We start from the raw sequence: 27,609 nt of genomic DNA, 5'->3' as shown, positions 1-27,609 counted from the left end.
GCCTTGAGCATGTGGTTAGTCTTGGTTAGTCACATCTTGGATGCACTGGGGGTAAGCAGATGAACATCACATTTTCATTTTTGGATGAACTATCCCTTTAACATAACAACATAATAAATAAGCATATTTCACATAAAAATATGGTACTTTTGGAGGTAAATAAATTCAAAAATAACAAAAAAATGCATAAACTCATAGTTGAAAATGGTTGAAAAATTGAAAATAGTGATATAAGATTTATTTTAATAAATAAATTGGACATTTGTGCCCAGATCTGTCCATGAAGGTGTAATGAAGAGCTGATGTGCAGCTGGAGGGTTAATCAGGAGTGTCAGAGTTTGGTCTTCTTGATGCATTATTCTGTCATTAATCACTCCCTCATGTCGTTCCACACCCGTAAGACCTTCATTCATCTTCAGAACACAGATTGAGATATTTTTGATGAAATCTGAGAGGTTTATGACTCGTCCATATACAGCAATGTAATATCTTCAATAAACAGTCATATTTGCGCTAAGTCATTTTCTTTTGTTAAACATGAGTTGTTTTTACATGGATTTTGATCGGATCGATGTCTACAATATTTAACAACAATCCTTTTAAATAAAGTCACTTTTCTGTTCATATATGTGTAAGATATCATGATGTACAAAAAGCAAAATTTTATGTCATGCTTAATGTCATTGAATGGATACACACCGGGTCTGCAGCAGGAGATACTGGACGGAGTTCTTCTGCTGGACTGAGGAGGGCAGTAACACGACTCTATACAGGATTAGAAGAAGAAGAGGAATCAACACAAAATGAGCTGCAGTGTGATGATAAAAGCTGAAGATGGAGAGGAGAGGAGAGTGTGTGTGGATTCAGAGGAGATGAAGATCATGACTGTGAAAGAGTTCAGAAGAAGATTCTGTCCTGAAGATGGATGTGAGTCGAGCTCTGTTTCTATGGTTACTGTCGTGTGAAAATGATATTAAAATATGCTCTGATGTCGCTGTTTCTCACAGATGGACATTACGAGCTTGTCTACGAAAACAAGCGACTGGAGGATCGTCAAACTCTCGGTTCTTGTGGCGTCAGAAACGGCGTTATTATTCATCAGAAGCGAGAAAAATGTAAATGAAATTACAGTTTTTATTATTTAAGGATTCGTTTCTATACTCAGTCTGATCATCATGTTTTCACATCTGTTGCTTTTATATTAGGAATTCTGCTCCAAACTAAATTCTCTGTTACATTATTTTGTACGCTATAAATCACATCAGACAAGTGTCAGCTTTTGGTGGATCCAAAATTGTCAATATTCATATTCATGCATTTTATTCATATTTATGTTAATCATTTATGGCTTATGATTTATCAATATTACTTTTGATTTCATATGTTCATGTACTCCTACTCCATATATTAATTCTCATCATATTTTTAAGTATTTACTTGTTATAGTATGGAAGAGGATTAGGGCCAAGCAATAATAAAAAAATAAAACCATCTCGAGATTAAAGTTGTTAAATTTCGAGAAAAAACTCACTTCGGTAAAGTTGGTTTTATATTCGCACATTCGGACATCCGTATTCAATAGCCTTGTTAATCACACTACATTGGACATTCAGTGGACATTCACAAGTAAATATGCCATTAAAACAATACTTGCCTATTTTGATCGACTGTGAAAAATGTTGTAAGTTGACAATCGTTGGTTGTCAATATCATGTCGCTACTTAAAATTCGCAAACATTAATTTATTGCACATTTATTGGAAAGTCTGAATTTATCAGAAGTCCGAATGTGCGAATATAAAACCAACCTTACCGAAGTTAAATTTCAAGAAAAAAGTCGTTAAATTACGAGAACAAATTCGTTAAATTACGAATTTGTTCTCATAATTTAACGACTTTTTTTCTCTTAATTTAATGACTTTTTTCTCATAATTTAATGACTTTATTCTCAACATTTTATCTCGACTTTTTTCTTGGAATTTAACGAGTTTTTTCTCGTAATTTAATGAGTTTATTCTCAACATTTTATTTCGACTTTTTTCTCGAAATTTAACTTTAATCTCGAGATTAGGCCCTAATCCTCTTCCGTACCTAAAGGGACATGGTGGAAAAAAAAAATTGGGATGGGAGGATTTATTTATTTTTTTTTACTTTTGCATTCCCTCGCAAAACTTTTGCGTTCCCTCGCAAAGTTATAATCGTTCCCTTGCTGTGAGCTCAGACAAACACTTCCTCTTTAATGTCCCGCTGGCTGGCAGTAGTGTTTCAGTATAGTTATATACGTTATTAATGCACACAAATAATGCGCGGCTCTTAGAGTTTGAACTTGTTGGACTCAAATATAAAGACATGCAGTCAGTGCTTGTGTCAAGCAGTTCAGTAAAGTTGGCAATATATTCACAGATTCGAGCTTGCCGGATTAATAACTCGTGAAATAAACGTTGTTAAAACACAAATGCAGCTACTTCCAATCATAGTAGCCTAGACAACAAGCTACAACAACCCAATTTTCCTTAAATATGCTTTATAATAAATTGGTCTCTATGAGCAGGCGGCGGAGAAACACGTCTGAAGGGACCGTCTGAAAAGTGCAAAACACGAAACCCTTTTGCTCATTTTATATTATGAAAAATACTCAATAACTTCACTGTAACACACTGTACTGTCACCAAATTTAGTTCATACATCACTGCTCTCCTGCTGGTTATAGGTACTACAACACTTAGTTTGACAAGTAGCACATACAGGCCTTCTTTACACAAATGATGTTGGTACACAGCTTACTTACAACAGCTTTTGCATGATAATTGCTTACTGGATTTGATGGCATTACAATTTATGTAATATTTTTACTAATAACAGTGAAGTTATTGATTTTATTTAATAATCATAAAAGTTATGCATTTTTTTTTATCATACGAAGTGTTGTAGTACCTATAACCAGCAGGAGAGCAGTGATGTAGGAACTAAATTTGGTGACAGTACAGTGTGTTACAGTGAAGTTATTGATAGGGTGACCAGATTTCTCATGGTGGAATACGGGACGAGTGCGCAATATGACCATGATATAAGAAATTTTATTTCACTATATATATATATATATATATATATATATATATATATATATATATATATATATATATACACTGCCCTCTAAGAGTTTGAAAACACCCCTGGAAAAGTGTGGTTTTGGACGATATCAGCATAAATCCTTATAATTTTTTGGTGCAAATACATTACAGTAACTTGACATTATCCAGCAATAATAATTTTCATGTGTTCATTTCATTTCATTACATAATAATGGCAATATATACATGTCAAAGTCAGACATGCCCCTTTGCCAGCTGTGATGCCTGGTTACTGGTTTAAACTTGGCCCAGGTTTGTAAAAGATTTTTGGGTCAGCACACCTTAATAGCTTCAACAATTGATTGCCAATTAAGTTTAGAATACAATGAAATAATTAGAACCCAGTTTAGGTCAGATAGCTGCTAATGCTGGATATTTTGATGAATCAAAAATTTAAGTTTTTTTCTATGTATAAACTGTTTATGTAATAAAATATGTTTTCATAATTTGTGTTGTCCCTTACCAGTGCAAAATTATCACAAATTAAAAAGGATTCATGCCAATATTGTCCAAAGCCCCACTTTTCTAGGTGCGTTTCCAAACTTTTGGAAGGCAGTGTAGATATAAATATTTGTTATATATTGTTATATAAAAAGAAATTTACAAACAAGTTACAAACAATACGACAGAGATTAAACTTGTTTTTTCACATTTGAATATACTGACAAATATTTAATTAGGCTACTGTCCCTTTAAGACCGAATCCATGGATGTAATATACTGACACATTTCCTGTTTTTACCCACCTGTTTACGTCCACTTAACCGACTGTATTTACGTGAGATACTCCACACGATGGACATTTTGAAAAACTATGTGTGCATTTGACCATTCAGGCACGAGGAGAACTGATCGCGCGAAAGAGAGAGAGAGAGTGCGTGAGAGAGAGGCTTCCGGTCTGTGTTATTCAGCGTGATTACGCCTATCCCGCCTTCACTAATCGATAACGAATTGTGATTGAATGGTAACTTTGTTCTATGACGAATTGATTAGGCTGTTCTTGTGTGACAGAACTCCATCACCCAGTTGAAAGATGAAATACGGGACAAAACATTATTTTTTTCTTAATAAGTCGGGACACTACAAATAGAGCTGAAATACGGGACTGTCCCGGGAAAAACGGGACGTCTGGTCACCCTAGTTATTGAGTATTTTTCGTAATATAAAAGGGTTTCGGGTTTTGCACTTTTCAGACGGTCCCTTCAGACGTGTTTCTCCGCCGCCTGCTCATAGAGACCAATTTATTATAAAGCATATTTGAGGAAAATTGGGTTGTTGTAGCTTGTTGTCTAGGTTACTATGATTGGAAATAGTTGCATTTGTGTTTTAACAACGTTTAGCTCACGAGTTATTAAATCGGGGAAGCTCGAATATATTGCCAACTTTACTGAACTGCTTGACATAAGCACTGACTGCATTTCTTTATATTTGAGTCCAACAAGTTCAAACTCTAAGAGCCGCGCATTATTTGTGTGCATTATTAACGTATATAACTATACTGAAACACTACTGCCAGCCAGCGGGAGATTAAAGAGGAAGTGTTTGTCCGAGCTCACAGCAAGGGAACGATTATAACTTTGCGAGGGAACGCAAAAGATTTGAAAAAAAAAAAAAAAAAAAATTCGTCCCATCCCATTTTTTTTTTTCACCAGCACTTAAAATTTCCTTCCTTCCTATTGTTTTTTCCACCACGTCCCTTTAGGAGTTCCGCATTATTGTACCCTTATGGTTATTCTTATTTTATCTTTAAGAGTATGTTGCTATATTCAACTGTTCTTCAAGTGTTTCAGTGTTCAGGTCATGTCGACACGTTTGTGATTAGATATTGGACCCCTGCCAAGTACTGAAGCAATGATGATTTTCTATTATTTCTGCTGACATGTAATAATGTAAGATTTGCAAAATTCCCTTAAGGGAGTCAAAACAACTCCTGTATCTATATTAGACACTTGACCAGTCTGTGACATAATGGATAAATCATTTCACCTTTTCTTATTAGAACAAAACATGAGTTTGACTGGGATGTAAATTTCCCTATTCTTATGGTATAAAATGGACTGAGTCGTTGATAGTTTAGATTTCTCCTTTGCTCTTCTGCTTCTTCTCATTCTGCAAATGTCTTAATTATTGTTCCTTCTTTCTGTATACTCTGATCTTCATCTATTAGATACAATACTCTGGATTTTACAACACTATTATTAACTATTAATAACTTAATTCATTTGTTTGTCTCTATAATTTTTAATGAATACATTTGTTATTCAAATGTAATCTCTGACATAATCACTGCTGGACTGCCTGGATCTCATTTTCTCAAGTTTTTGCATCAGCTTTATGACGAGTGTAAAACTTACTGAAATATTGTTTCTGGTCAGTTTCTGACGGATCTTGTGTTGTTCTCTTCCACATCCCGAAGGTTCTCCATGTGATGAAGGGCTAGAAGTTGATTCTCCGTTGCCAAGGTCTGACTCTATAGACATGCCTCCACCAATGAGGGAGCTCGAGAAACCTCCGAGTCATTAAACGTGAGAATCAACACGATTCTCTGAACGACGGATGAAACTCTCATCAGTATTTATTGACTGTTTTAACTATTATAACCGGATAACAGAGAACGTTCTGTCAAGATTATCTCAACATTATGAACAATCAGTAACGTTAATACAACATTCATTCAATGTTCTTCAATAATGTTCTCAAAACATCAGCACAACATCTCAGAATCAGGCCGTTATCATCATATCTTTTACTGTACAGTGATTTACAGAATGTTGGTTTGTTTACATTTTTTGTGCTTCATAATTGTGTTATTGTTGATCTTTCTCTGACTGATGATCACATGACACACGCTGTATGATTGACAGTTCTCTGTCCTGAGCATTAATACTGGACTGTCTACTTTGTGATGAAAATGTCAGAAGTTGTGTCTCAAATGACACACTGTACACTACTGTATGTGATTAGACACTATGCACTTATACATGTACTATGTACTGATCCGTGTAGTGTACGAGTTTTATAATGTTATTTTGTCATTCATCATTGGCGTCTGAAGCTCCGCCCCTCATCTGCATAATTAAATCAGTCGAGTGAATGAAGCTTCAGTTTTTCTGTTGATTCAGAGCATCATCCGGGTCTTTAAAGTGAACACATTAATCACTATTGATACTTAAACACATCATATATAGTGTAGAAGTTCTCAGAAACTTTGTGTTTACACTAAAATGGACAGAAATTAGTGTTTTTTGTCAATAATATTTTAAACTCACTGCAGTGATTGATGAGTGTTTTATTCTCATGTCTATAACTTGTTTATTTATTAATAAATCAGTTTCCTGAAATAAATGCATTGTTTTTTTTTTTTGTATAATTATGACAGAATAGTTTTACAGAATTAGTGTATAAATGTGTGAAATACTCACAGATCATTAAATGTTTAACTCTTTATGATCATGAACTGAAGAAAGCAAAGGAAATGAACACGGTTCAGGTGAAATAATCCATAACTAGAATCAGAGTTTGATCACAGACTCGACAGAACGAAAGTAAGAGTCTCTGAATCAAACACTCTCAGGTCAAAGGTCACTGAATTCAGTTCCTGTTCAATCACACAGTTTGAGCTCGTTCATCATGAGATATCAGAGATATGAAGACAGATCAGAGGATCTGTGATGAAATCATGATGAAAACACTCGTCCCTCCAGACCTGAATGAAGCTGATCCTGGAAATATTGTGTGGGAATTGACTTGAAAAAGATCCTTGGAGTATATTTTGATGGAAAATTGACAACATATAAACTATGCATAAGTGATAAATGTCATGAGATGTCTTTCAGGACTTAGATAGGAGCTAGTGTTACACCTTTGTATTAATATTTATATAGCTTTAATAAGGTTAAGATTAGATTATGGGTGTATTTCCTGTCGATCAGCATCAAAACTATGATATCAGAGCTTCAGAGTTTGTAGGAGCAGTAAGAGCATGTATATTACATGTATATTAGAGAGTATTTTAGAGAGTACAGAGAGCAGACAAGGGAGTGAATGTCTATTTCATTTTCTAAAGGAAACAAGACTGGACGAGCGACTGTGAAATAAACGGGATCCAGAACAGAAGGTGGCAGTAATGCAGCAAATCAGATGCTAACGTCCGTTAAACACCAACGAAGAAGAAGAGGAAGAAACACCTTTGGGAAAGTGGGCGGAGCATGACGGACTGCGCTACATTGATTCAATATTCATTTAGAAGTGTACATTAATTCAGAAATCGTTCAAAATCAGTTGCAGTGTTATTATAAAAGATGAGGATGGAAAATGTGAGAGAAGAGTGTGTGTGGATTCAGAGGAGGAGATGAAGATCATGACTGTGAAAGAGTTCAGAAGAAGATTCTGTCCTGATGATGAACGTGAGTCGATCACGTCACCGCTCTGTGATTCAGAAACAACTATGATTTAAATATGAAAGAAAAGTTTATAAACGTCTGAATGTCGATTAATCAGATCTGATCAAGAAGATTGTATGAAATAACGAAAATTAACCATCATTTACTGTTATATTTGTAGTCAAATGCAAACATTAATTTATTGCACATTTATTGGAATTTATCAGAAGTCCGAATGTGCGAATATAAAACCAACTTTACCGAAGTGTTAATTGGCTACAATAAACCCGTGTTAATGATGAAATGACACTGATGTTTTCACAGGGCGCAGGAACCACGAGGTGACTGTGACAGAAAGTATGAATCTGTTCATGAGCTTGAACCTGGATGTTCTGGAGATATTTCAAATCGATCGACCGGCCAGGGATTAGAATCGGTCGATTTGCCTCATGATCGGCCCGGATCAGTGACCGAGCGTTCAGTCTTTCCGTATCCTTGTGAGTACAAAAATGAGCTTAAACAGTCAAATACATATAAGATTATGTCAAAATGCCCTTCTTGGCAAGTATTCAGTTAAATACTAGTAAGTTTTGGATTGTCAAATAGCGAAGAAAGATAACGCGTGATGTGTAACAGTATATTGGATCAGTGAATAAGCTCTTAAAGTGACAGCAGCCTAATAAACATGATGCTGTCATGATTAACATGCTCTTGACTGAATGTTTTATAACTTTAATTTAAAGCATTAATCTGTATTTAATTTTTACAATGAAGACTATCCAGTGTTATTTACATTTGATTATTTTAATTTCATGGTAACACTTTACAGTAATGTTCGTTAGTTAACATGAACTAATAATGAACTGCACTTCTACAGCATTTATTAATCTTTGTTAATGTTAATTTCAACATTTACTAATACATTATTCAAATCTTGTTAACATTGGTTGAACTAACATGAAGAAACAATGAACAACTGAATTTACATTAAATAACACTAATGAAGATTAGTAAATACAGTAACAAATGTGTTGCTCATGGTTAGCTCATGTTAGTTAACTGTTCACTTTAGCTCTGTTTATTCTGTTGAATTTATTTGTTTGCAATTTGTTCTTATTTTATTACTGATTTTTTTACTTGTGTGTTTTTAATGAAAATAAAACTGTGTTGAAGGAAAGTATATTATTTTTGTTTGTATATGTTGTCAATAATAGTTTTTAGAAAGAAAATCGGTATCAGCAGATCACACGAACAAATCAGAAATCAGAATCAGCCAGAAAATGGCAGTCTGTAGTAAAAATGTTGCTAATTAACATACAGGAAACTCCTCTTGATGATGAAAAGATTCGTCTTCACTGTTGATGTTTGCTGTTTCTCATGTAGTTGTTGTTTTTCAGGGCTCAGACTCACAGTAAAAGAGTTCCTGATGGATGATCAAACACTTGGATATTATGGCATAAGAGAAGGATCCACTATCCATGAGATTGAGATGCATTTGTTTGGTTCAGGTAACATCAGTGTTCATTACTAGTGTTCAGTCTGACTCTTCATGTCGTCACTCAAGACAAACACTTGTTTCCTCTACAGCAGTGATTTATATTAGTAATGCTTTAGTGAATTCTGCTCTTAAACTACTTTTATTGCATTTTAATTCCATCTACACAGTGACAGGAACACCAGACCAGTGTCAGTTATCATCAGTTTTAATCTACCCAGCTAACAGGGAACGTTCTGTCAAGGTTATCTCAACGCTATGAACAAACGTTTCTGCAATAACATTAACAGAACCTTTGTTCAATGTTATCTATTTGAATCTACGATGAGACGGCAAAATAAATATTGTCTGATTACCTGTGGCAATGGTTGTCATGAGTTCACACTTACAAATGATTGAATAGAGTAATAAAATATATAATAAGCGTATTTGGTGTGCCGAAGTTCTCCAAACCCAAAGTTATCTCCGTATCCCCAGCCGAGAGAGAGGAGCGGGGTGGCGGAGGGATGCAGAATACTGGTGGAGTGGACTGGTGGTGAGTCGGCTCTCGTCGGTGTATTTATTCCTCCTCTTGAGCTGATTAGAAAGAACATTTGAATGCGTTTCTCCCAAACTTTGTTTATAAAACTTTGTCAAAATGTCGCTTGAATTCTGCATTCCCTTGAGATACAGACATCCAAGAGGTGGACAATTGTATATATACTAGTTTAATTAGTGACACTTAGCCTACATTTTAAAACCTTTATTTGAATATGGCAACATTTTTATTAAAACATATTTATTTGAATAATGCAACATTTGTATTTTAAAACCTTTATTTTAATATGGAAACATGACACCTCATTCGACAATATTTCTATGATTAAATCACTGACTCCTCCCCCATCAGCCAATCATGTGTGTTTACTCCATAGCAACGAGGTCAGCCCCGCCCTTACTCTTAGCTTAAGACTTCAGTCTGTTCCTTAGTAAAAGTGTGTCTCAGCAGCTTTGTGAACAGGTTTTAAGAGAAAACTCATGATAACTTTCATTAACTCTACAACAAGTAAATCCACTTAACCAACTAATTATTCTTTGACAGCGATGCCATAGAAATGTACAGAGCTACCGCGAAACGGAAGTTCAAAGACAATTTTATAAAGATGGCGGCGCGCTTGTTTCTCTGGTAAATAAGGTCTATAGTCTTTGGTTGTAGTTGTACCTGTCCATAACTAGTCTAAAAAACATTGTGTTTAGTTGTGTGTAACTACATTGTGTGTAGTTTAAAAAAACATTATATAATCTGTTATACTGGTAAACGTTCAGAAAACACGTTCTCTTGTTCATTACTGCAGTGATTCACCATAATACCCGTCAGAAAAAGAGACTCCCTCTTTGTAAAATGACAGATAGTGCAGACCTTAATCACATCCACAAAAATATGTTAAAACAAATTAAAAGATTAGTCACAATAAAGTCTGTTACATTTTGTAAACGTGGTGTTTCTATCACACAAATAGCTTCGAACGAGGTCTTTTTCATGATGTCGGTTAACTTCCGCCTATCCACAAAGCAGTAGTTCCGTCTTACCTTCGCACCGGCGAAAATACCAAACAGAAGTAAGTGTTCATTTAATGTCCCTGGAGATTTCGTTCATTTAATGCTGCTGTAACAGTGATACTGTTGTAAATCCTCTGTATTTATCTTGTTCTGTAATAGAGATGTGTGATGACAATGTTTTTTTACTATGGTAAAATGCCATGTGAGTCAGTTTTTACAACATTAACAGTCTTTGTGTAGAAGCAGTATTGTATTAACACAATTTTTATTATGTCTGTCATATTTATCGAAATAAAACTGAAAAAATAAGCTTCTTTTAAATATCAAAGTCTATGTTGATCTTCCTTGTACATACAGGCACTGAAATAAGTAGGTACATTGAGCATTGAATGAAAAGTTTTTTTTTTTTCTGGACGTAAATGTAAATGTGGCAAATCTCATTTTAATTAGGCCTATTTGTGAATTTAATTAATTTTTGTGATACTCCAAACATATATTTGTGGATCTCATTCTATTCATATGTGCATACGATTTTTTTTTTGTGAATATCCTTACATTTATTTGTGGATCATTGGAGATTAGCTGCAAATCTACCTCCATACTTTTCAATACTCGATAGTATCGAGGCAATTCAGTCAGTACCAAATAAGTATCGAGTTTTATATATAAAGGATCCATTATAGTTTTAAAACTGACCAAATGTTTGTTTTCTCTCTGGAAGTGTTTTATATTCAATTAAACTTCATATATTGTGTTATGTTATGTCATGTTTTATAGCTGTTGCACAATAAAAGCACACAGGAGCATCAGTTATAGGCTATACGGGTAAGGCAACATTGCGCGCAAGATAATACATAAGTTAATATGATTATATCTTATGCACTTTCTGTCATTTATTCATTTACATTTATTCATTTAGCAGACGCTGTTATCCAAGTGAGGAAGTATTTATGCTCAGAGTATCATAAAATACAACAGAGAGGGATTAGAGGAAGTGAAAGGATAGCTATATGATTTAATTATTATTTTTATAATTATTATTTTAGGATGAGGTTAAGTGCTCGCGAAAGAGATGAGTTTTCAGCTGTCTTTTTAATATTGCCAGGGATTCAGTATTCCGGATGAAGATCATTCCATCATTTTATTTAAAATAAAATGTAAATGTATTAATAATATACATTTCTAATTTAGGTTTGCTATGTTAGTGCAGGTTTGTTTACATGTTAAACTCATGGCTAAGACTTCATGTCCCTTCCCAGCCACCATAAATGCTTTTTTTTTTTCTTCTCTGTTGAATCAGAGAGAGAGAAGAAATAAATGAAAACGTTTTGACGAGAAAAAAATGTATACGTTTTTGAAGAAAAAAAATATTTTGAAAAGAAGTAGTAGTTTTAAGAGAAAAGACTAAGATAAATAAAAGATTTTTTTAAGAAAAATAAATTCCAAGAAAAAAAAAATCATGAAAAATTTATCTGCAGATAAATTTAATCTATTATATCATTTATCACGCAACTTTTTCAACACGTCTATATATTTGTTTATGCACAAATAATTAAATTCTTTTAAATATTTTATTTTTATTCACTGAATACTTGGATCAGACGGTCATGTGCTAAATCGTAACGATAGGCTGCACATATCACGCAGTCACGTGACCAGACCAATCATCATTTGTACTGAACATTGGAAAGATCATTAGTTTACTTGGGCTTCACTGATTTGTTCCTATTAAAGCGACACGCTTTCTGCGCGGTGGTAACACATTTTAGTTTCTGCTTGTCTTTTTAACATTCGATGCATATTATCATATATAAGTAATATAAGTGAGTTTCTCTACACAAAATAATAGTAGTGTGTATATATGTACTATATACTTCAGAGTTATCGCGTATTTAATCATATTCATGAGAGGAGCATGCTGGGAGCTTTTCATTGGTCACACTTAGCGCTTACTGGTCAAAACGTGGTCACGTGACCGAAGGCTCCAGGAAGTTTTCGAAGCGCCTAATTAATATTCATGAGCACGCCTCCGCCATAGTAGTTAGTCGCGCGATTCATCTCCATGGCTGCTCTTGTCACTGGAAAATGCGGCGGTATCTTCGAGTGTTGCTCGTCTGCACGCTGCTAGTCTTCTGCTCGCTGCTCTACACGTTTAATCAGCTGGTGTCGTCGCTGGAGAGCGCGAATCATCAGGCGCGAGCGCAGCGGACACGCGCAGCGGAGCCAGGCCTGAGCGAACGCGCGCACGATGACAGGTATGTAAACAAAACCACACAGCGATGTACAAAATCATCCTCACAACAACAACACACACACATTTACTGCACAAACCGCCTCACGACAACACGGCTGAGCTCGTGAAGACTGTAAATGACGGGACAGTCGTTATAAATAAGGGAAATATCAATGAATGCTGCTTTATGAGTAGCTAATTCAGTGAATTTCGGGGTGTTTTGTTAATTTAACTGTTGTTTGGGACTGAGAGCTCTACTCTGTGTGTGAACTAATGATGTTTATTTGATCACGCCGAAGTTGCTTGGTTATCTAATTAATATTCATAAGCTTCCACTGTAGTAGTAGTAGTAGCAGCCGTTAATTCGCCCGCTGACTAGCGCCCGCCAATCAGCGAGGCCTAACGTCTCGTTACGTAATTAATATTCAGGAGTCGGGTCATCTTGAGTTCGTTTCCCTTTAAAGATTTATTATTATCATCCTCATTATTACTGAATGAGTAATTTTGACTTTCATTCTGTTGTTAGTACAGGAGTAGTACAGGAGCCACTGGCCCCTAAATATGATCAAAAGCAGCTATTTATTTTCATGTATAAAGATTTAAAATATTATTTGGAAAATATTTAGTTTCTATTAAGTTACATAATGTTTTTTTTTTTCTCGTGTTAATCTTTTTTTTAATTATTTATTTATTATTTATTTGTTTATTTCTTTTTTCTTTTTTTATAATTATGTATTTATTAATTATTTATTCATTTAATTTTTAATTTTATTGTATTTATTTTTATATTTTTTATTTATTTATTATTTTAATGTAATTTTTGTTGTTTACTCATGTTAATCTTTTTTGTAATTTTTTATTTATTAAATATTTATTAATTTTATTTTTTATATTGTATTTATTTTTATATTCTTTTTGTTTATTTATTAATCTAATTTTTTTTGTTTACTCGTGTCAATCTTTTTTATAATTATTTATTATTTATTAATGTTAATTTTTTATATTGTATTTATTTTTATATTATTTTTATTTATTTATTTATTATTTGAATCTATTTTTTGTTGTTTAGTCGTGCTATTTTTTTATAATTATTTATGTATTAATTATTTATTCGTTTTAATTTTTTATATTATTTTTATTTATTTATTAATTATTCTAATGTAATTTTTGTTGTTTACTTGTGTTAATCTTTTTTTATAATTATGTATGTATTAATTATTTATTAATTTTATTTTTTTATATTATTGTCTTAATTATTTATTTGACATTTTTACACATTTTTTTCCTCTCAACTCTTCCCCGTACTCCATTTTGAATCCCTCATGTTAGACTTATAGAGCATATATTTATTCCTCTGTTTATTTAAATGCACATTATTCTTGCGCTGAGCTGGACGTCAGGTTACAGACCGATTCCCTGACTGAACCCTGAGCTCAAGATGTTCATGTAGAGCCTGTTTGTCTCCCGTCAGGTGTAACTCAGGCTCCGTCACTCATTGGAAGCCGTATTGGAGATTCCCGGCTGCCGTGTGCCGAGTCGACTGCGTTACGGACATGTCTCTTAGGTATGCTGCGCTGACCGGTCCTTCGGCTTCAGATGTAGATCGTCTGTCTGTGGAGTTTGGTGTTTAGCTGTTGTTATATGTTCCAGCTCACACCTTCTGCTGTCAGTGTGTGGATGGGGTTTTTAGAGCCGGCTCCATGTAATCGTGTTATCATTCCCAGCGAGCGCTGACCTGTGTGTTGACCTGTGTGCAGGTCTCGCTCGGAGCCGGTCGGGCTGGCGGTGGTGGCCTGCGGATCCAGGCTGGAGGAAACGCTCACCATGCTGAAATCCGCCGTCCTCTTCAGCCGCAGAGATTTGCACTTTCATATCTTCGCAGAAGACGACCTGCACGCCGGCTTCAGACAGGCGGTGAGCTTCACTGCGACGAATATAATTTGTTCATTTGACTGAATAAAAATGAAGAAACATTTCTTTAGATGATGATATTCTGCGTTTGAGATATTTCTGATTTAAACTTAAAGGGTTAGTTCACCTAAAAATGAAATTTCTGTCATTAATTCCTAACCCTCATGTCGTTCCACACCCGTAAGACACCCATTCATCTCCAGAACATCTTCATTTTTGGCTGAACTAAACTTGTGTTGAACGCAAAATAAGATGTTTTCAAGAATGTTGAAACCACAGTTTTTGGTCCTCATAGTATTTTTTCTATACTAGTTTGTTTCAGAATATCCTCCTTTGTTCAACAGCGAAAGGTTTGGATCAAGTTATCAGTATTTCATTTTTGGGTAAACTCTCACTTTAAACAACAAAAATAGCATTTGAGTAAATTGGTAAGTTTAAAACTCTTAATTCACAGGTTTATCATTCAAATTTTGAAGACAAGAACAAAATTTGTAAAGAAGCAAAAGTTTTGGAAGAGAAAAAAATTTTCAAAGTGAGAAAAAGTTTTTTTGGTGAACAAGAAAATAAAAACTTAAGTTTTATGTTGTGTAAAGTTAAAACTAATTAAGACTAGTTTTTTTTTTTTTTTTATGTTTTTGTTCATGTTTACCATGGTAAACATTTAGCTATTTCATTAATTATCCAGTTTATTTGATCAGATGGTCATGTGCTCAATCGTAACGACAGGTTGCACATTTCACGCAGTCACGTGATCAGACCAATCATCACTTTAAATTAACTGGAAGGATCAATTAGTTAATGTACGTTGATTTGTTCCTATTAGAGCGACACGCTTTCTGCGCGGTGGTTACACACTTTATAGTCTGCTTTTCTTTTTAACATTCGATGTGTATGATCATATACAAGTAATATAAGTGAGTTTCTCTACACATAATGACAGTAGTGTGTATATATTTAGTAAAAAACAATGTCTTTATTATTTGAACTAGACTGTTACTATATTTTCCATCTTGTACTAAAACATTTCAAGAGCAGATAATAGGAAACGTTCTGTCAAGGTTCCCTCAACGTTACAATTAAACGTTCCTCCAGTGACATTAACAGAACATTTATTCAACATTAACTGATCTTTTATAATATTTTTAAAACATTGCTTATACATAATTCATATAACACTTTCAAATGTTTTTTGGTCTTAAATACATCATATAATTGTTATTAAATTTGATTACATTTTTTAATTTCTGGTTCTTTGGATCAGATGGTCATGTGCTCAATCGTAACAAGAGGTTGCACATTTCACGCAAACACGTGATCAGACCAATCATCACTTGTTTAAACCAATGAGGAAAGATCATTAGATTGGTTGAGCTACATTGATTTGTTCCTCTTAAAGAGACACGCTTTCTGCGCGGTGGTGACACACTTTAGTCTCTGCTTTTCTTTTTAACATTTGATGCATATTATAATTTATAAGTAATATAAGTGAGTTTCTCTACACGTAATGAAAATAGCATGTATATATTTAGTGAAAAACAATGTCTTTATTATTTGAACTAGACTGTTTTTATATTTTCCATCTTGAAATAAAACATTTAAAGAGCAGATAACAGGAAACGTTCTGTCAAGGTTCTTTTAACGTTACAAACAAACATTCTTCCAGTGACATTAATAGAACATTCACTCACCACTATCTGATCTTTCATAATATTTTCAAAGCATTAACACAAAAACATATCTTTTAATTTCATTAAATATTTCTGGTTCTTTAGATCAGACAGTCATGTGCTCAATCGTAACAGATAGTTGCACGTGATCAAACCAATCATCACTTGTTTAAACCGATGAAGAAAGATCATTAGATTGGTTGAGTTACATTGATTTGTTCCTCTTAAAGCGACACGCTTTCTGCGCAGTGGTTACACACTTTAGTCTCTGCTTTTCTTTTGAACATTCGATGCATATGATCATATATAAGTAATAAAAGTGAGTTTCTTTATATATAATGGAAGTAATGTGTATATATTTAGTAAAAAAAAAAACAGTGCCTTTATTATTTGAACTAGACTTATTACATTTTCCATCTTGAACTAAAACATTTCAAGAGCAGATAACAGGAAATGTTCTGTTCTTCAATGTTACAATTAAACATTCCTCCAGTGACATTTACAGAACATTTATTCAACATCTGATCTTTTATAATATTTTTGAAATATCGTTTTTACATAGCTCATGTAAACATTAAACATAGCTCAAACATTTTTTGATCTGAAATCTATCATTTAATTGTTTTTAAACTTAATTAAATGTTTCAATTTCTGGTTCTTTGGATCAGATGGTCATGTGCTCAATCGTAACAAGAGGTTGCACATTTCACGCAAACACGTGATCAGACCAATCATCACTTGTTTAAACCAATGAGGAAAGATCATTAGATTGGTTGAGCTACATTGATTTGTTCCTCTTAAAGAGACACGCTTTCTGCGCGGTGGTGACACACTTTAGTCTCTGCTTTTCTTTTTAACATTTGATGCATATTATAATTTATAAGTAATATAAGTGAGTTTCTCTACACATAATGGAAGTATATATATGTACATATAATTCTGAGTTAGCAAATATTGATTCATATTCATGAGCGGAGCATGCTGGGAACTTTCGAATGGTTGGCTCCTTAACCCTTACTGGACAATATGTGGTCACGTGACTAGCTAATTAATATTCATGAGCACACCTCTGTCACAAATGGCACCTTAAACACTCGCGGTCTTCCTACGAGTCCACAGAATGATCAAATGAAATGTTCCCCTAACGTTACTTTAAACAAGAAAAAACATTTTTTAAATATTTAAAAAGCTGGAATTTTTTAAATTTCCGAGAACATTCAGAAGTAACGTTTTTGCAACTTGAAGCAAAACGCTCTTTTGATATCTGGGTTGATTGGTGAATATCATCAAATTATATGAACTCAACATTTCCTAGCCATAATCTGACTCTTATTTGAACTCATTCCTTCTGAAATCCTGTGTGTCTCGTGCAGCTGGAGTCGTGGCCGCAGAGGTTTCGCTCCAGATTCAACTACAGCGTTTACCCCATCACCTTCCCCAGCGACAACGCCAGAGAGTGGAAGAGGCTCTTCAAACCCTGCGCTTCACAGAGACTCTTCCTTCCTGTGAGTCACTGAACACAGACACGCACAGAACCGCCAGCTCACGCGACACGCTTCAGTTAGGCCTGTGTAATGCTCTGGAGACCAGTTAAACACAAGATAGGTTTAATGCGACATAAAAGATGTTTGAAAAACGTCTGTCGGGATTGATATTAATTACTCACACTATGACAGACACACAAATGCTTTCTATTCAGTAGGGATGCACCGATATGAAAATTTTGGCCGTTACCAATAACCGATAATTCTTTATATTTAAAAAGCCAATAACCGATACATTATTCTTAGATACTGTTTTCTTTCTTTCCAATCATATTTCAAGCAATTCAAAACCAGCATGGTGATCAGTGCACATCTGAAGTCTCTCAGCTGAAGGAAATAAACCATTATTTATCGGCTTTAATATATCGGCCACATTTTCTTATCGGGCCAATATCGATAACGTTAAAAATGAACATATATCAGCCTATACCGATATCCAGTAATTCTTTATATTTGAAAGTCGATAACCAATATATTGGCCGATATAAATCTATATTATGATTTTTATATAATTTTTCAGAGCCTGATTACAAAAACAAAAGTCTCACCATTAAAAGCCGTGTCCCAAACACAAAATTATGTTCTCATTATAATATTATGTAGCCTATATAATGAATTTGCCCTGTACATGTAAATGCATTTTCCTTTTTGAAGTGATTACAATCCTATTTCAAGTAATTCAAAACCATTATTGTGGACAGTGCACATCTGAAATGTCTCAGCTGAAGGAAACAATCCATTATTTATCAGTTTTAAGATATCAGCTAAATTTTCTTATCAGACCGATAACAATAACATTAAAACTGATCATATATTGGCCGATACCGACAACCGATAATTCTTTATATTTAAAAGTAAATAATCCATTATTTATCGGCTTTAATATATCGGCCAAATTTTCTTATTGGCCAAATGACGATAACATTAAAAATGAACATATATCTGCTGATACTGATAATTCTTAATATTTGAAAGCCGATAACTGATATATTGGCCGATATAAATCTATATTGTGATCATATTTCAAGCAATTCATAACCATCTTTGTGAACAGTGTGCATCTGAAGTGTCTCAGCTGAAGGACATAATCCATTATTTATCGATTATTTAAGATATCGACCGAATGTTCTTATCAGGCCAACAACAATAACATTGAAAATGAAAATATATCGGCCGATACCGATAATGATAACATTAATAATGATCATATATCGGCCGATACCGATAATGAAAACATTAATAATGATCATATATCGGCCAATACGATAATGAAAACATTAATAATGATCATATATCGGCCGATACCGATAATGATAACATTAATAATGATCAAATATCAGCCAATACGATAATGAAAACATTAATAATGATCATATATCGGCACATACCGATAATGAAAACATTAATAATTATCATATATCGACTGATACGATAATGAAAACATTAATAATGATCATATATCGGCACATACCGATAATGAAAACATTAATAATGACCATATATCGGCCGATACCGATAATGAAAACATTAATAATGATCATATATCGGCCGATACCGATAATGAAAACATTAATAATGACCATATATCGGCCGATACCGATAATGAAAACATTAATAATTATCATATATCGGCCGATACGATAATGAAAACATTAATAATGATCATATATCGACTGATACGATAATGAAAACATTAATAATGATCATATATCGACTGATACGATAATGAAAACATTAATAATGATCATATATCGGCCGATACCGATAATGAAAACATTAATAATGATCATATATCGGCCGATACCGATAATTAAAACATTAATAATGATCATATATCGACTGATACGATAATGAAAACATTAATAATGATCATATATCGGCCGATACCGATAATGAAAAAATTAATAATGACCATATATCGGCCGATACCGATAATGAAAACATTAATAATGATCATATATCGGCCGATACGATAATGAAAACATTAATAATGATCATATATCGACTGATACGATAATGAAAACATTAATAATGATCATATATCGGCTGATACGATAATGAAAACATTAATAATGATCATATATCGGCCGATACCGATAATGAAAACATTAATAATGATCATATATCGGCCGATACCGATAATGAAAACATTAATAATGATCATATATCGACTGATACGATAATGAAAACATTAATAATGATCATATATCGGCCGATACCAATAATGAAAACATAAATAATGATCATATATCGGCCTATACGATAATGAAAACATTAATAATGATCATATATCGACTGATACGATAATGAAAACATTAATAATGATGATATATCGGCCAATACCGATAATGAAAACATTAATAATGATCATATATCGACTGATACGATAATGAAAACATTAATAATGATCATATATCGGCCGATACGATAATGAAAACATTAATAATGATCATATATCGGCTGATACGATAATGAAAACATTAATAATGATCATATATCGGCCGATACGATAATGAAAACATTAATAATGATCATATATCGGCCGATACGATAATGAAAACATTAATAATGATCATATATCGCCCGATACGATAATGAAAACATTAATAATGATCATATATCGACTGATACGATAATGAAAACATTAATAATGATCATATATCGCCCGATACGATAATGAAAACATTAATAATGATCATATATCGACTGATACGATAATGAAAACATTAATAATGATCATATATCGCCCGATACGATAATGAAAACATTAATAATGATCGTATATCGACTGATACGATAATGAAAACATTAATAATGATGATACATCGACTGATACGGTAATGAAAACATTAATAATGATCATATATCGGCTGATATGATAATGAAAACATTAATAATGTTCATATATCGGCCAATACGATAATGAAAACATTAATAATGATCATATATCGGCCGATACCGATAATGAAAACATTAATAATGATCATATATCCGCCGATACTGATATGTTGGCTGATATATTGTTCATCCCTACTCTTCAGTAAATCTGCCCGAATCCAGATGATTTAAGTGTGTTTTTGCTGTTCTTTGAGGTTTGAGTTAATTTTGTGCACTGTGTATTATACTATATGACTATATATTTAATAATATAGATGCTTTGCAGATTCAGTGTAAAACAGGGCTTAAAGTCAAAATGAAGTAAACTTTACTCCATCTACTCCCTTGATTAATGTATGTAGTCTTTTTCAGCTGGAAATATGTGACTTCACCCAAAGTAAATTTCATTGTAATTGCCGTTTCATGTGAACGAGAAGCTTGTGCTCCTCTGAAACCGATTTGTCTGCGACCCTTTGAAGCTCCCGTTTCGAATCCACAGCAGAACTTTGTCATTTTCCTCCTCCCCGTGTGTCTTTGAAGTGACCGAACTCGTTTCTCAGCTGATTTTGAAGCAGGTGGACTCTGTGCTGTACGTGGACACGGATATCCTGTTTCTGCGGCCGGTGGAGGACGTCTGGAGCTTCCTGTCGGCGTTTAACCGCAGTCACGTGGCGGCGATGGCACCCGAGCACGAGGAGCCGCGGATCGGCTGGTACAACCGCTTCGCACGACACCCGTACTACGGCAAGACCGGCGTGAACTCGGGAGTCATGCTGATGAACATGACACGCATCAGAGCCAAACTCTTCAAGGTGAGAAACTCCTGTGATCTCTGTGTGTGTGTGTGTGTGTGTGTGTGTGTGTGTGTGTGTGTGTGTGTGTGTGTGGGGCCGAAATACTGATTCTGAGAGACACACTGATGTTTAAACACAAGTATTATTGCAGAGATACAATAAAAATGACATTTCTCTTGTACAGATATGCACATTTGTGTGTTCCACCAGCAGATGTCAGTGTTGTTCTTCTGTGACTCAAACTGTATGATTTATTTTCTCATTACAGCAGTGTTTTTCATTCATTTATTTGTTATACACGAGACTGAGCAAGAATAATTATTTAAAAACATGCTCACAGATGATTAATCTGCTGAATTGATGAATATAGGGAGAAAACGAGTGTGTGTGTGTGTGTTGAACAGAATGACATGACGGCAGTGAATCTGAAGTGGGCCGATCTGCTGATGCCTCTGCTGCACAAATACAAGCTCAACATCACCTGGGGAGACCAAGACCTGCTCAACATCATATTCCACCATAACCCAGGTACATGAGGTCACATGACCACTACATCATCAGCATTATAGCGAGGTTTGCACATTTTATACATGAATCATACACATAATTGAAATGTTAATTGAAATGCATGTGAAACATAATGCTGAAATACTGAAACATATTAGTCAGTGTATAATATAACACAATATAAGGATATTTCCAGAATGGCCTGCTTCCATACTACTCCTAACAAGTATGTAGTATGTATACTGTGCATAGTGAGAGAGCTTTCTGTGTGCGTAAAATACCCAGATTTGCCCAAAGTATACTGATCCCTCTCTCCGGATCCACAGAGAGTCTGTTTGTGTTCCCGTGCCAGTGGAATTACCGCCCGGATCACTGTATTTACGGAAGCAACTGCGCCGCCGCCGAACAGCACGGCATTTACATTCTCCACGGCAACCGAGGGGTTTACCATGACGACAAGCAGCCGGCGTTCAGAGCTGTTTATGACGTCATTCAGCAGGTATGATCGTTAACTAAAACAAACTAATGTTTCTTCTGCTCGCTGAAGCTGTGATTATTTGATCAAAAATACAGTAAAATTGTGAAATATTTTTAGGATTTAAAACAGCTGTTTTCTATGTTAATATATGATTAAATGTATTTTATTCCTGTGATGGAAAGCTGAATTTTCAGCAGCAAATCATCATATTAGAATGATTTCTGAAGGATCATGTGACACTGAAGACTGGAGTAATGATGCTGAAAATTCAGCTTTGATCACAGGAATAAATTATATTTTACTATATATTCACATAGAGAACAGCTGATTTACATTGTAAAAATATTTCATAATTTTTACTGTATTTTTGATCAAATAAATGCAGTTTTATTTTTTTTAAATATATATTTTATATATAAAATATATGTAATTTTTTTATAATATAATTGGAATCTAATTATATTTTTATAATATAAAAAATTTAAGTAAATATAAAATATTTATATATATATATATATATATATATATATATATATATATATATATATATATATATATATATATATAATATATTTTTAATATATATATTTAGAATATAATTACTTTATAATTACATATATTTAAATATTATTTATTTATTTAAATATAAATAAGTAAATATAAATAAATTGACAAAAACATTTATTTATATATATATATATATATATATATATATATATTTATATATATATATAATTTTTATAATATATTTATAATATAATTACACTTTTATAATATAAAACTATTTAAACATTTATTTATTTATTTAAATATATATATAATGACAAAAACACATATATATATATATATATATATATATATATATATATATATATATATATATATATATATATATATATATATATATAAAAAAACAAAAATATTTTTCACTTTATTTATTCTTTTGTAGTTATTTTCAGTTGGTCTGTAGTCTGAAGGTGCGGTCGGTCTCCCACCGCGAGAGTTTAATATCCTGATGGTGTGATTTCATTAGGCACATTTGCGTAACCCATAAAATCTAATTAGATGCTGTTAATTTGAGAAGGTTCCTTGGGGTGCGTGCCGACACACATTGACCCGGCGCTCGGTGTGTGTCCGGATCGACACCTGCTCAGGTGCTCTGATGGTCTCTCCGTCTGCTGCTCCGAACGCTCTAATGAGCTCAGATGTCTGCTTGGACCGGCCTCTGTTTGCGCTCGCTGGCACTCCTCTCTCGCGTGTTTCTCCACGTCTGGACGCTTTTAGGTTGCCAGTGATTTTTCCGAATCCAACTGGCAACAGTGGGATATCAGGATTTGTTTGCAGGGTGTGTGGAGTCTTTTTCTCCCAGAGTTCACACTCGCCCTGTGTTTCCTGTGCTGTGATCGAGGTGTGAATGTGACTAGAAAGGTGTGAGTGACGTGAAATAATCTACAGATAATAAATAGACTATTGCATTGCCCTCGCTGGCAGCACACGATAACAGCATATATGCAGCGCAGCGTTATTAGTCTAGACCACTGGTTTGGTACAAACTGGTACAAACTGAGCTCTGGAGAAACGTTTAGAGAAAGCAGTGCAAATAAAAAATAAAAAAGATTAAAATAAATGTATGAATTAAAATTATATTAAAGTGAATACATAATAATTAGATTGAAATAAATAAGTAAATGAATAATAAAACTCTAAAAGTAAATAAACAAAGAAAATTAAATTACAATTTAAAATAAAAACATAAAAAGTAAATTCAAATTATATTAAAATCAAGAATAATTAAATATTTTAAAATAATTAAATAATACAAACTATTAAAATAAATACATGAATAATTAGATTTGAAATAAAAATAAATAATGAAAAATATATTAAAAAATAAATTTAAATGGATGAATATGTAAATAGATTAATAATAAAAATATATACAAATTTTAAATAGGATATGCAATTATTTAAAAAAAATATGCATGAATATAAATATGTAAATAAATAATAAAAATATATTAAAATAATTAAATAATAAAATATTAAAATAAATATTTGAATAATTCGATAAAAAAAAAAATATATATATATATATATATATATATATATATATATATATATATATATATATATATATATATAAATATTAAATAATAAAAAGCCGAAAAATACATTAATGTTATATTAAAATAAATGCATGAATAAGTAAATAGATAAATAATAAGAATATATTTAAATATTAAATAAAACGTATTTTAAAATAAATGCATGAATAGATTAAAACAAATATGTAAATAAATAGTAAACATATATTAAAATTATTAAATAATAAAAAGATTCTAATAAATAAATAATTATATGAAATTAAATACATGCAAAATTAGATTAAACAAAAAAAAACATTTTCAACACAAATAAGTAATGAAAAGTAGATTAAAATAAATAGGTAAACAATAAAAATCAGAAATAAATATATTATTATCATATATGAGGGTCTGTGGCATCAAAAAGATTCTATTTTCAATTTGAGTCATTTGAACTGATTTATGATGAGTTATCTCATTGAATCTGATGCTTTTAAGTATTCAAATTCTTATAATATATTGTATCTAAATTTAAAATACTATATATTTATATTTGTTCCGCATTATCTGAGTTGGGTAGGCAAAGTGTGTGTGTGTGTGTGGTCATTATGGTCAGTGTTGCGCTCCTATCACAGGAAGTATTGTGCACCATTAGCTAAATGAGAGCAGCCATTAGCGCCGGCCCATGATTCAGCTGGCTGGATGCGTCTCATCGTTTCTGCGCCCACGAGTTCATGTCCAGATCAACAGCCCAAAGACACACACGCCTCTCTGTGTCCATCAGGAGATCGGCACACACTCCCTCCAGAAACATCACATGCTTCTGATTTATGCATTTCTTGTTTTCCTGTTCTCTGTGTTTATCTCATGACAGCATGTGCCGCTTTTTCTTTTCATTTTCTGCGATAATTCTGTTTTACATTAAAAAATGAAAATGCCTTTTTGGGATCATTACGCTTTTTTAATTTTATTTTGATGACGTGATTCTCATCTGTAAAGCGTTCAGAAGTTTTCATTTTAGACCTTTTTGTAATTCTCATTAATCTCAGCAGCCTCGAAAGATTGAAACTCATATTTTGACAATTTTAGAGTTTCAAATCAACATAAAGGCAGAACATGACAAGCGTGATCAATTTCTTGAGATGCATCCACATTTTCTCAGCCCTTAATTCTGTATCATCATCAGTTCTACACACACACACACACACACACACACACACTCTCACATACACACACACTCTCACACACACACACACACACTCACACACACACACACACACACACACACACACACACTCACACACACACTCTCACACACACACACACTCACACACACACACACACACACTCACACACACACACACACACACACACACACACACACACACACACACACACACACACACACACTCTCACACACACACACACACACACACACACACACTGGTGTGGATCATCTGCTCCCTGCAGGCGTGTTTTACAGCTTGAATTGCTCTGACAGTAAAGGCCTCAGACCCCACAGAAGAGCTGTAAACCTGCAGAGCTCATCTTCCCATAAACAGGCCGGATACGGTAAACACGCCGTCATGTGAGCTCCATAAACCCACTGCATTCTGGGTCTGAACGCAGCCAAACAACACCTGACAGAGCCGCTGAGAGCTGTTCATATTCCCCTGAAGGAGAGCGTCGCTTCATTTTCACATTCAAATCATTGACAGTCTCGTGTGAAGTTGAAGAATCACAACAGAAATATATCACTGCTGCATGGGGAGGGTGATTTATCACCTAAAACTAAACTAGATAAACAGATAACTGCCGTGCTGAATATTCATTTACCTGTTTCAGTAACATGTATGAATATTAGATGATTCATTTTCTGATATTCGATTATTATTAAGTCAATCTCAGTTATTTCTACAGTGAATAAGTGTTGAATCAGTGTTGATTCAATTCAGTGTTGATTCAGTTCAGATTAATGTTGATTCAGTTCAGTTTAATGTTAATTCAGTTCAGTTCATTGTTGATTCAGTTCGGTTTAATGTTGATTCAGTTCAGTTTAATGTTCATTCAGTTCAGTTCAATGTTGATTCAGTTTAATGTTCATTCAGTTCAGTTCAATGTTGAGTCAGTTCAGTTTAATGTTGATTCAGTTCAGTTCAATGTTGATTCAGTTTAATGTTGATTCAGTTCAATGTTGAGTCAGTTCAGTTTAATGTTGATTCAGTTCAGTTCAATATTGATTCAGTTTAATGTTGATTCAGTTCAGTTCAGTGTTGATTCAGTTAAGTTTAATGTTGATTCAGTTTAGCTCAGTGTTAATCCGGTTCAGTTTAATGTTGATTAATTTCAGTTTAATGTTGGTTCAGTTCAGTTCAGTGTTGATTCAGTTCAGTTTAATGTTGGTTCAGTTCAGTTCAGTGTTGATTCAGTTCAGTTTAATGTTGATTCAGTTCAGTTCAGTGTTGATTCAGTTCAGTTTAATGTTGGTTCAGTTCAGTTCAGTGTTGATTCAGTTCAGTTTAATGTTGGTTCCATTCAGTTCAGTGTTGATTCAGTTCAGTTTAATGTTGATTCAGTTCAGTTCATTGTTGATTCAGTTAAGTTCAATGTTGATTCAGTTCCGTTTAATGTTGATTCAGTTCAGTTCAATTACAGTGTCAGTCTTTCAAAGTCCATCAAGTTCATAAAACAAGTTCAATAATTATATTATTATGATCATTATTGATGGATTTGTTCTTTTGAAGAGGACTGACTCTGATCTGATTGATGTTATTGAACATCTGAGAGAGTTTATGGCACATCTGACTCTCTTCTGCCTGGTTTTCAGTTTCCGTTTGAAGAAGATCCAGTCGGTGGTTTGCTCGTCCCGCTGGAGGAGAAGCTGGAGAGCGCCGAACACACGTACTGCGGCCGAGTCCGACACGTCTTCACCAAACGACTGCGTCAGACCGTCACAGATCTTCAGAGA

At 33.5% G+C, this 27,609-nt stretch overlaps 1 protein-coding gene, 1 long non-coding RNA gene and 4 other non-coding genes across 8 annotated transcripts in view; 1 reads left to right on the top strand and 5 right to left on the bottom strand.

Moving 5' to 3' along the window:
* Positions 1 to 345: 345 nt before the first annotated feature.
* Positions 346 to 5,619, bottom strand: LOC137014497 (uncharacterized). The gene is made up of 3 exons (XR_010893854.1): positions 5,485 to 5,619; positions 700 to 765; positions 346 to 413 (listed from the first exon to the last, which is right to left on the bottom strand). It is a non-coding gene; the product is annotated as an uncharacterized lncRNA (long non-coding RNA).
* A 6,522-nt stretch (positions 5,620 to 12,141) lies between these two features.
* On the bottom strand, positions 12,142 to 12,239 carry LOC137015648 (small nucleolar RNA U13). Its single transcript, XR_010894012.1, has one exon. It is a non-coding gene; the product is annotated as a small nucleolar RNA U13 (small nucleolar RNA).
* A 335-nt stretch (positions 12,240 to 12,574) lies between these two features.
* Positions 12,575 to 27,609, top strand: part of gxylt1a (glucoside xylosyltransferase 1a) — a 16,407-nt gene continuing 1,372 nt past the window's right edge. The window contains exons 1-9 of one of the 3 annotated variants that reach the window (XM_067379500.1): positions 12,575 to 12,801; positions 14,251 to 14,343; positions 14,537 to 14,693; positions 17,731 to 17,862; positions 21,339 to 21,590; positions 21,757 to 21,816; positions 21,977 to 22,100; positions 22,406 to 22,578; positions 27,469 to 27,609. The exon at positions 27,469 to 27,609 is cut by the window's right edge and continues 1,372 nt beyond it. In XM_067379500.1, the coding sequence (XP_067235601.1) occupies positions 12,632 to 12,801; positions 14,251 to 14,343; positions 14,537 to 14,693; positions 17,731 to 17,862; positions 21,339 to 21,590; positions 21,757 to 21,816; positions 21,977 to 22,100; positions 22,406 to 22,578; positions 27,469 to 27,609 (1,302 nt within the window). In that variant the 5' untranslated portion in view covers positions 12,575 to 12,631. The remainder of the gene's footprint in view (positions 12,802 to 14,250; positions 14,344 to 14,536; positions 14,694 to 17,730; positions 17,863 to 21,338; positions 21,591 to 21,756; positions 21,817 to 21,976; positions 22,101 to 22,405; positions 22,579 to 27,468) is intronic. The other 2 variants (XM_067379502.1, XM_067379501.1) reach the window with 2 other exon arrangements.
* LOC137015647 (small nucleolar RNA U13) lies at positions 15,383 to 15,478 on the bottom strand. Its single transcript, XR_010894011.1, has one exon. It is a non-coding gene; the product is annotated as a small nucleolar RNA U13 (small nucleolar RNA).
* On the bottom strand, positions 15,946 to 16,045 carry LOC137015645 (small nucleolar RNA U13). Its single transcript, XR_010894010.1, has one exon. It is a non-coding gene; the product is annotated as a small nucleolar RNA U13 (small nucleolar RNA).
* On the bottom strand, positions 17,020 to 17,119 carry LOC137015644 (small nucleolar RNA U13). Its single transcript, XR_010894009.1, has one exon. It is a non-coding gene; the product is annotated as a small nucleolar RNA U13 (small nucleolar RNA).

The sequence above is a fragment of the Chanodichthys erythropterus genome, chromosome 24 (genome assembly GCF_024489055.1).
Source record: "Chanodichthys erythropterus isolate Z2021 chromosome 24, ASM2448905v1, whole genome shotgun sequence".
Lineage (NCBI taxonomy): Eukaryota > Metazoa > Chordata > Actinopteri > Cypriniformes > Xenocyprididae > Chanodichthys > Chanodichthys erythropterus.
Note: the sequence above shows the minus strand (reverse complement) of the source record. Positions and strands in the feature narration are given on the sequence as shown.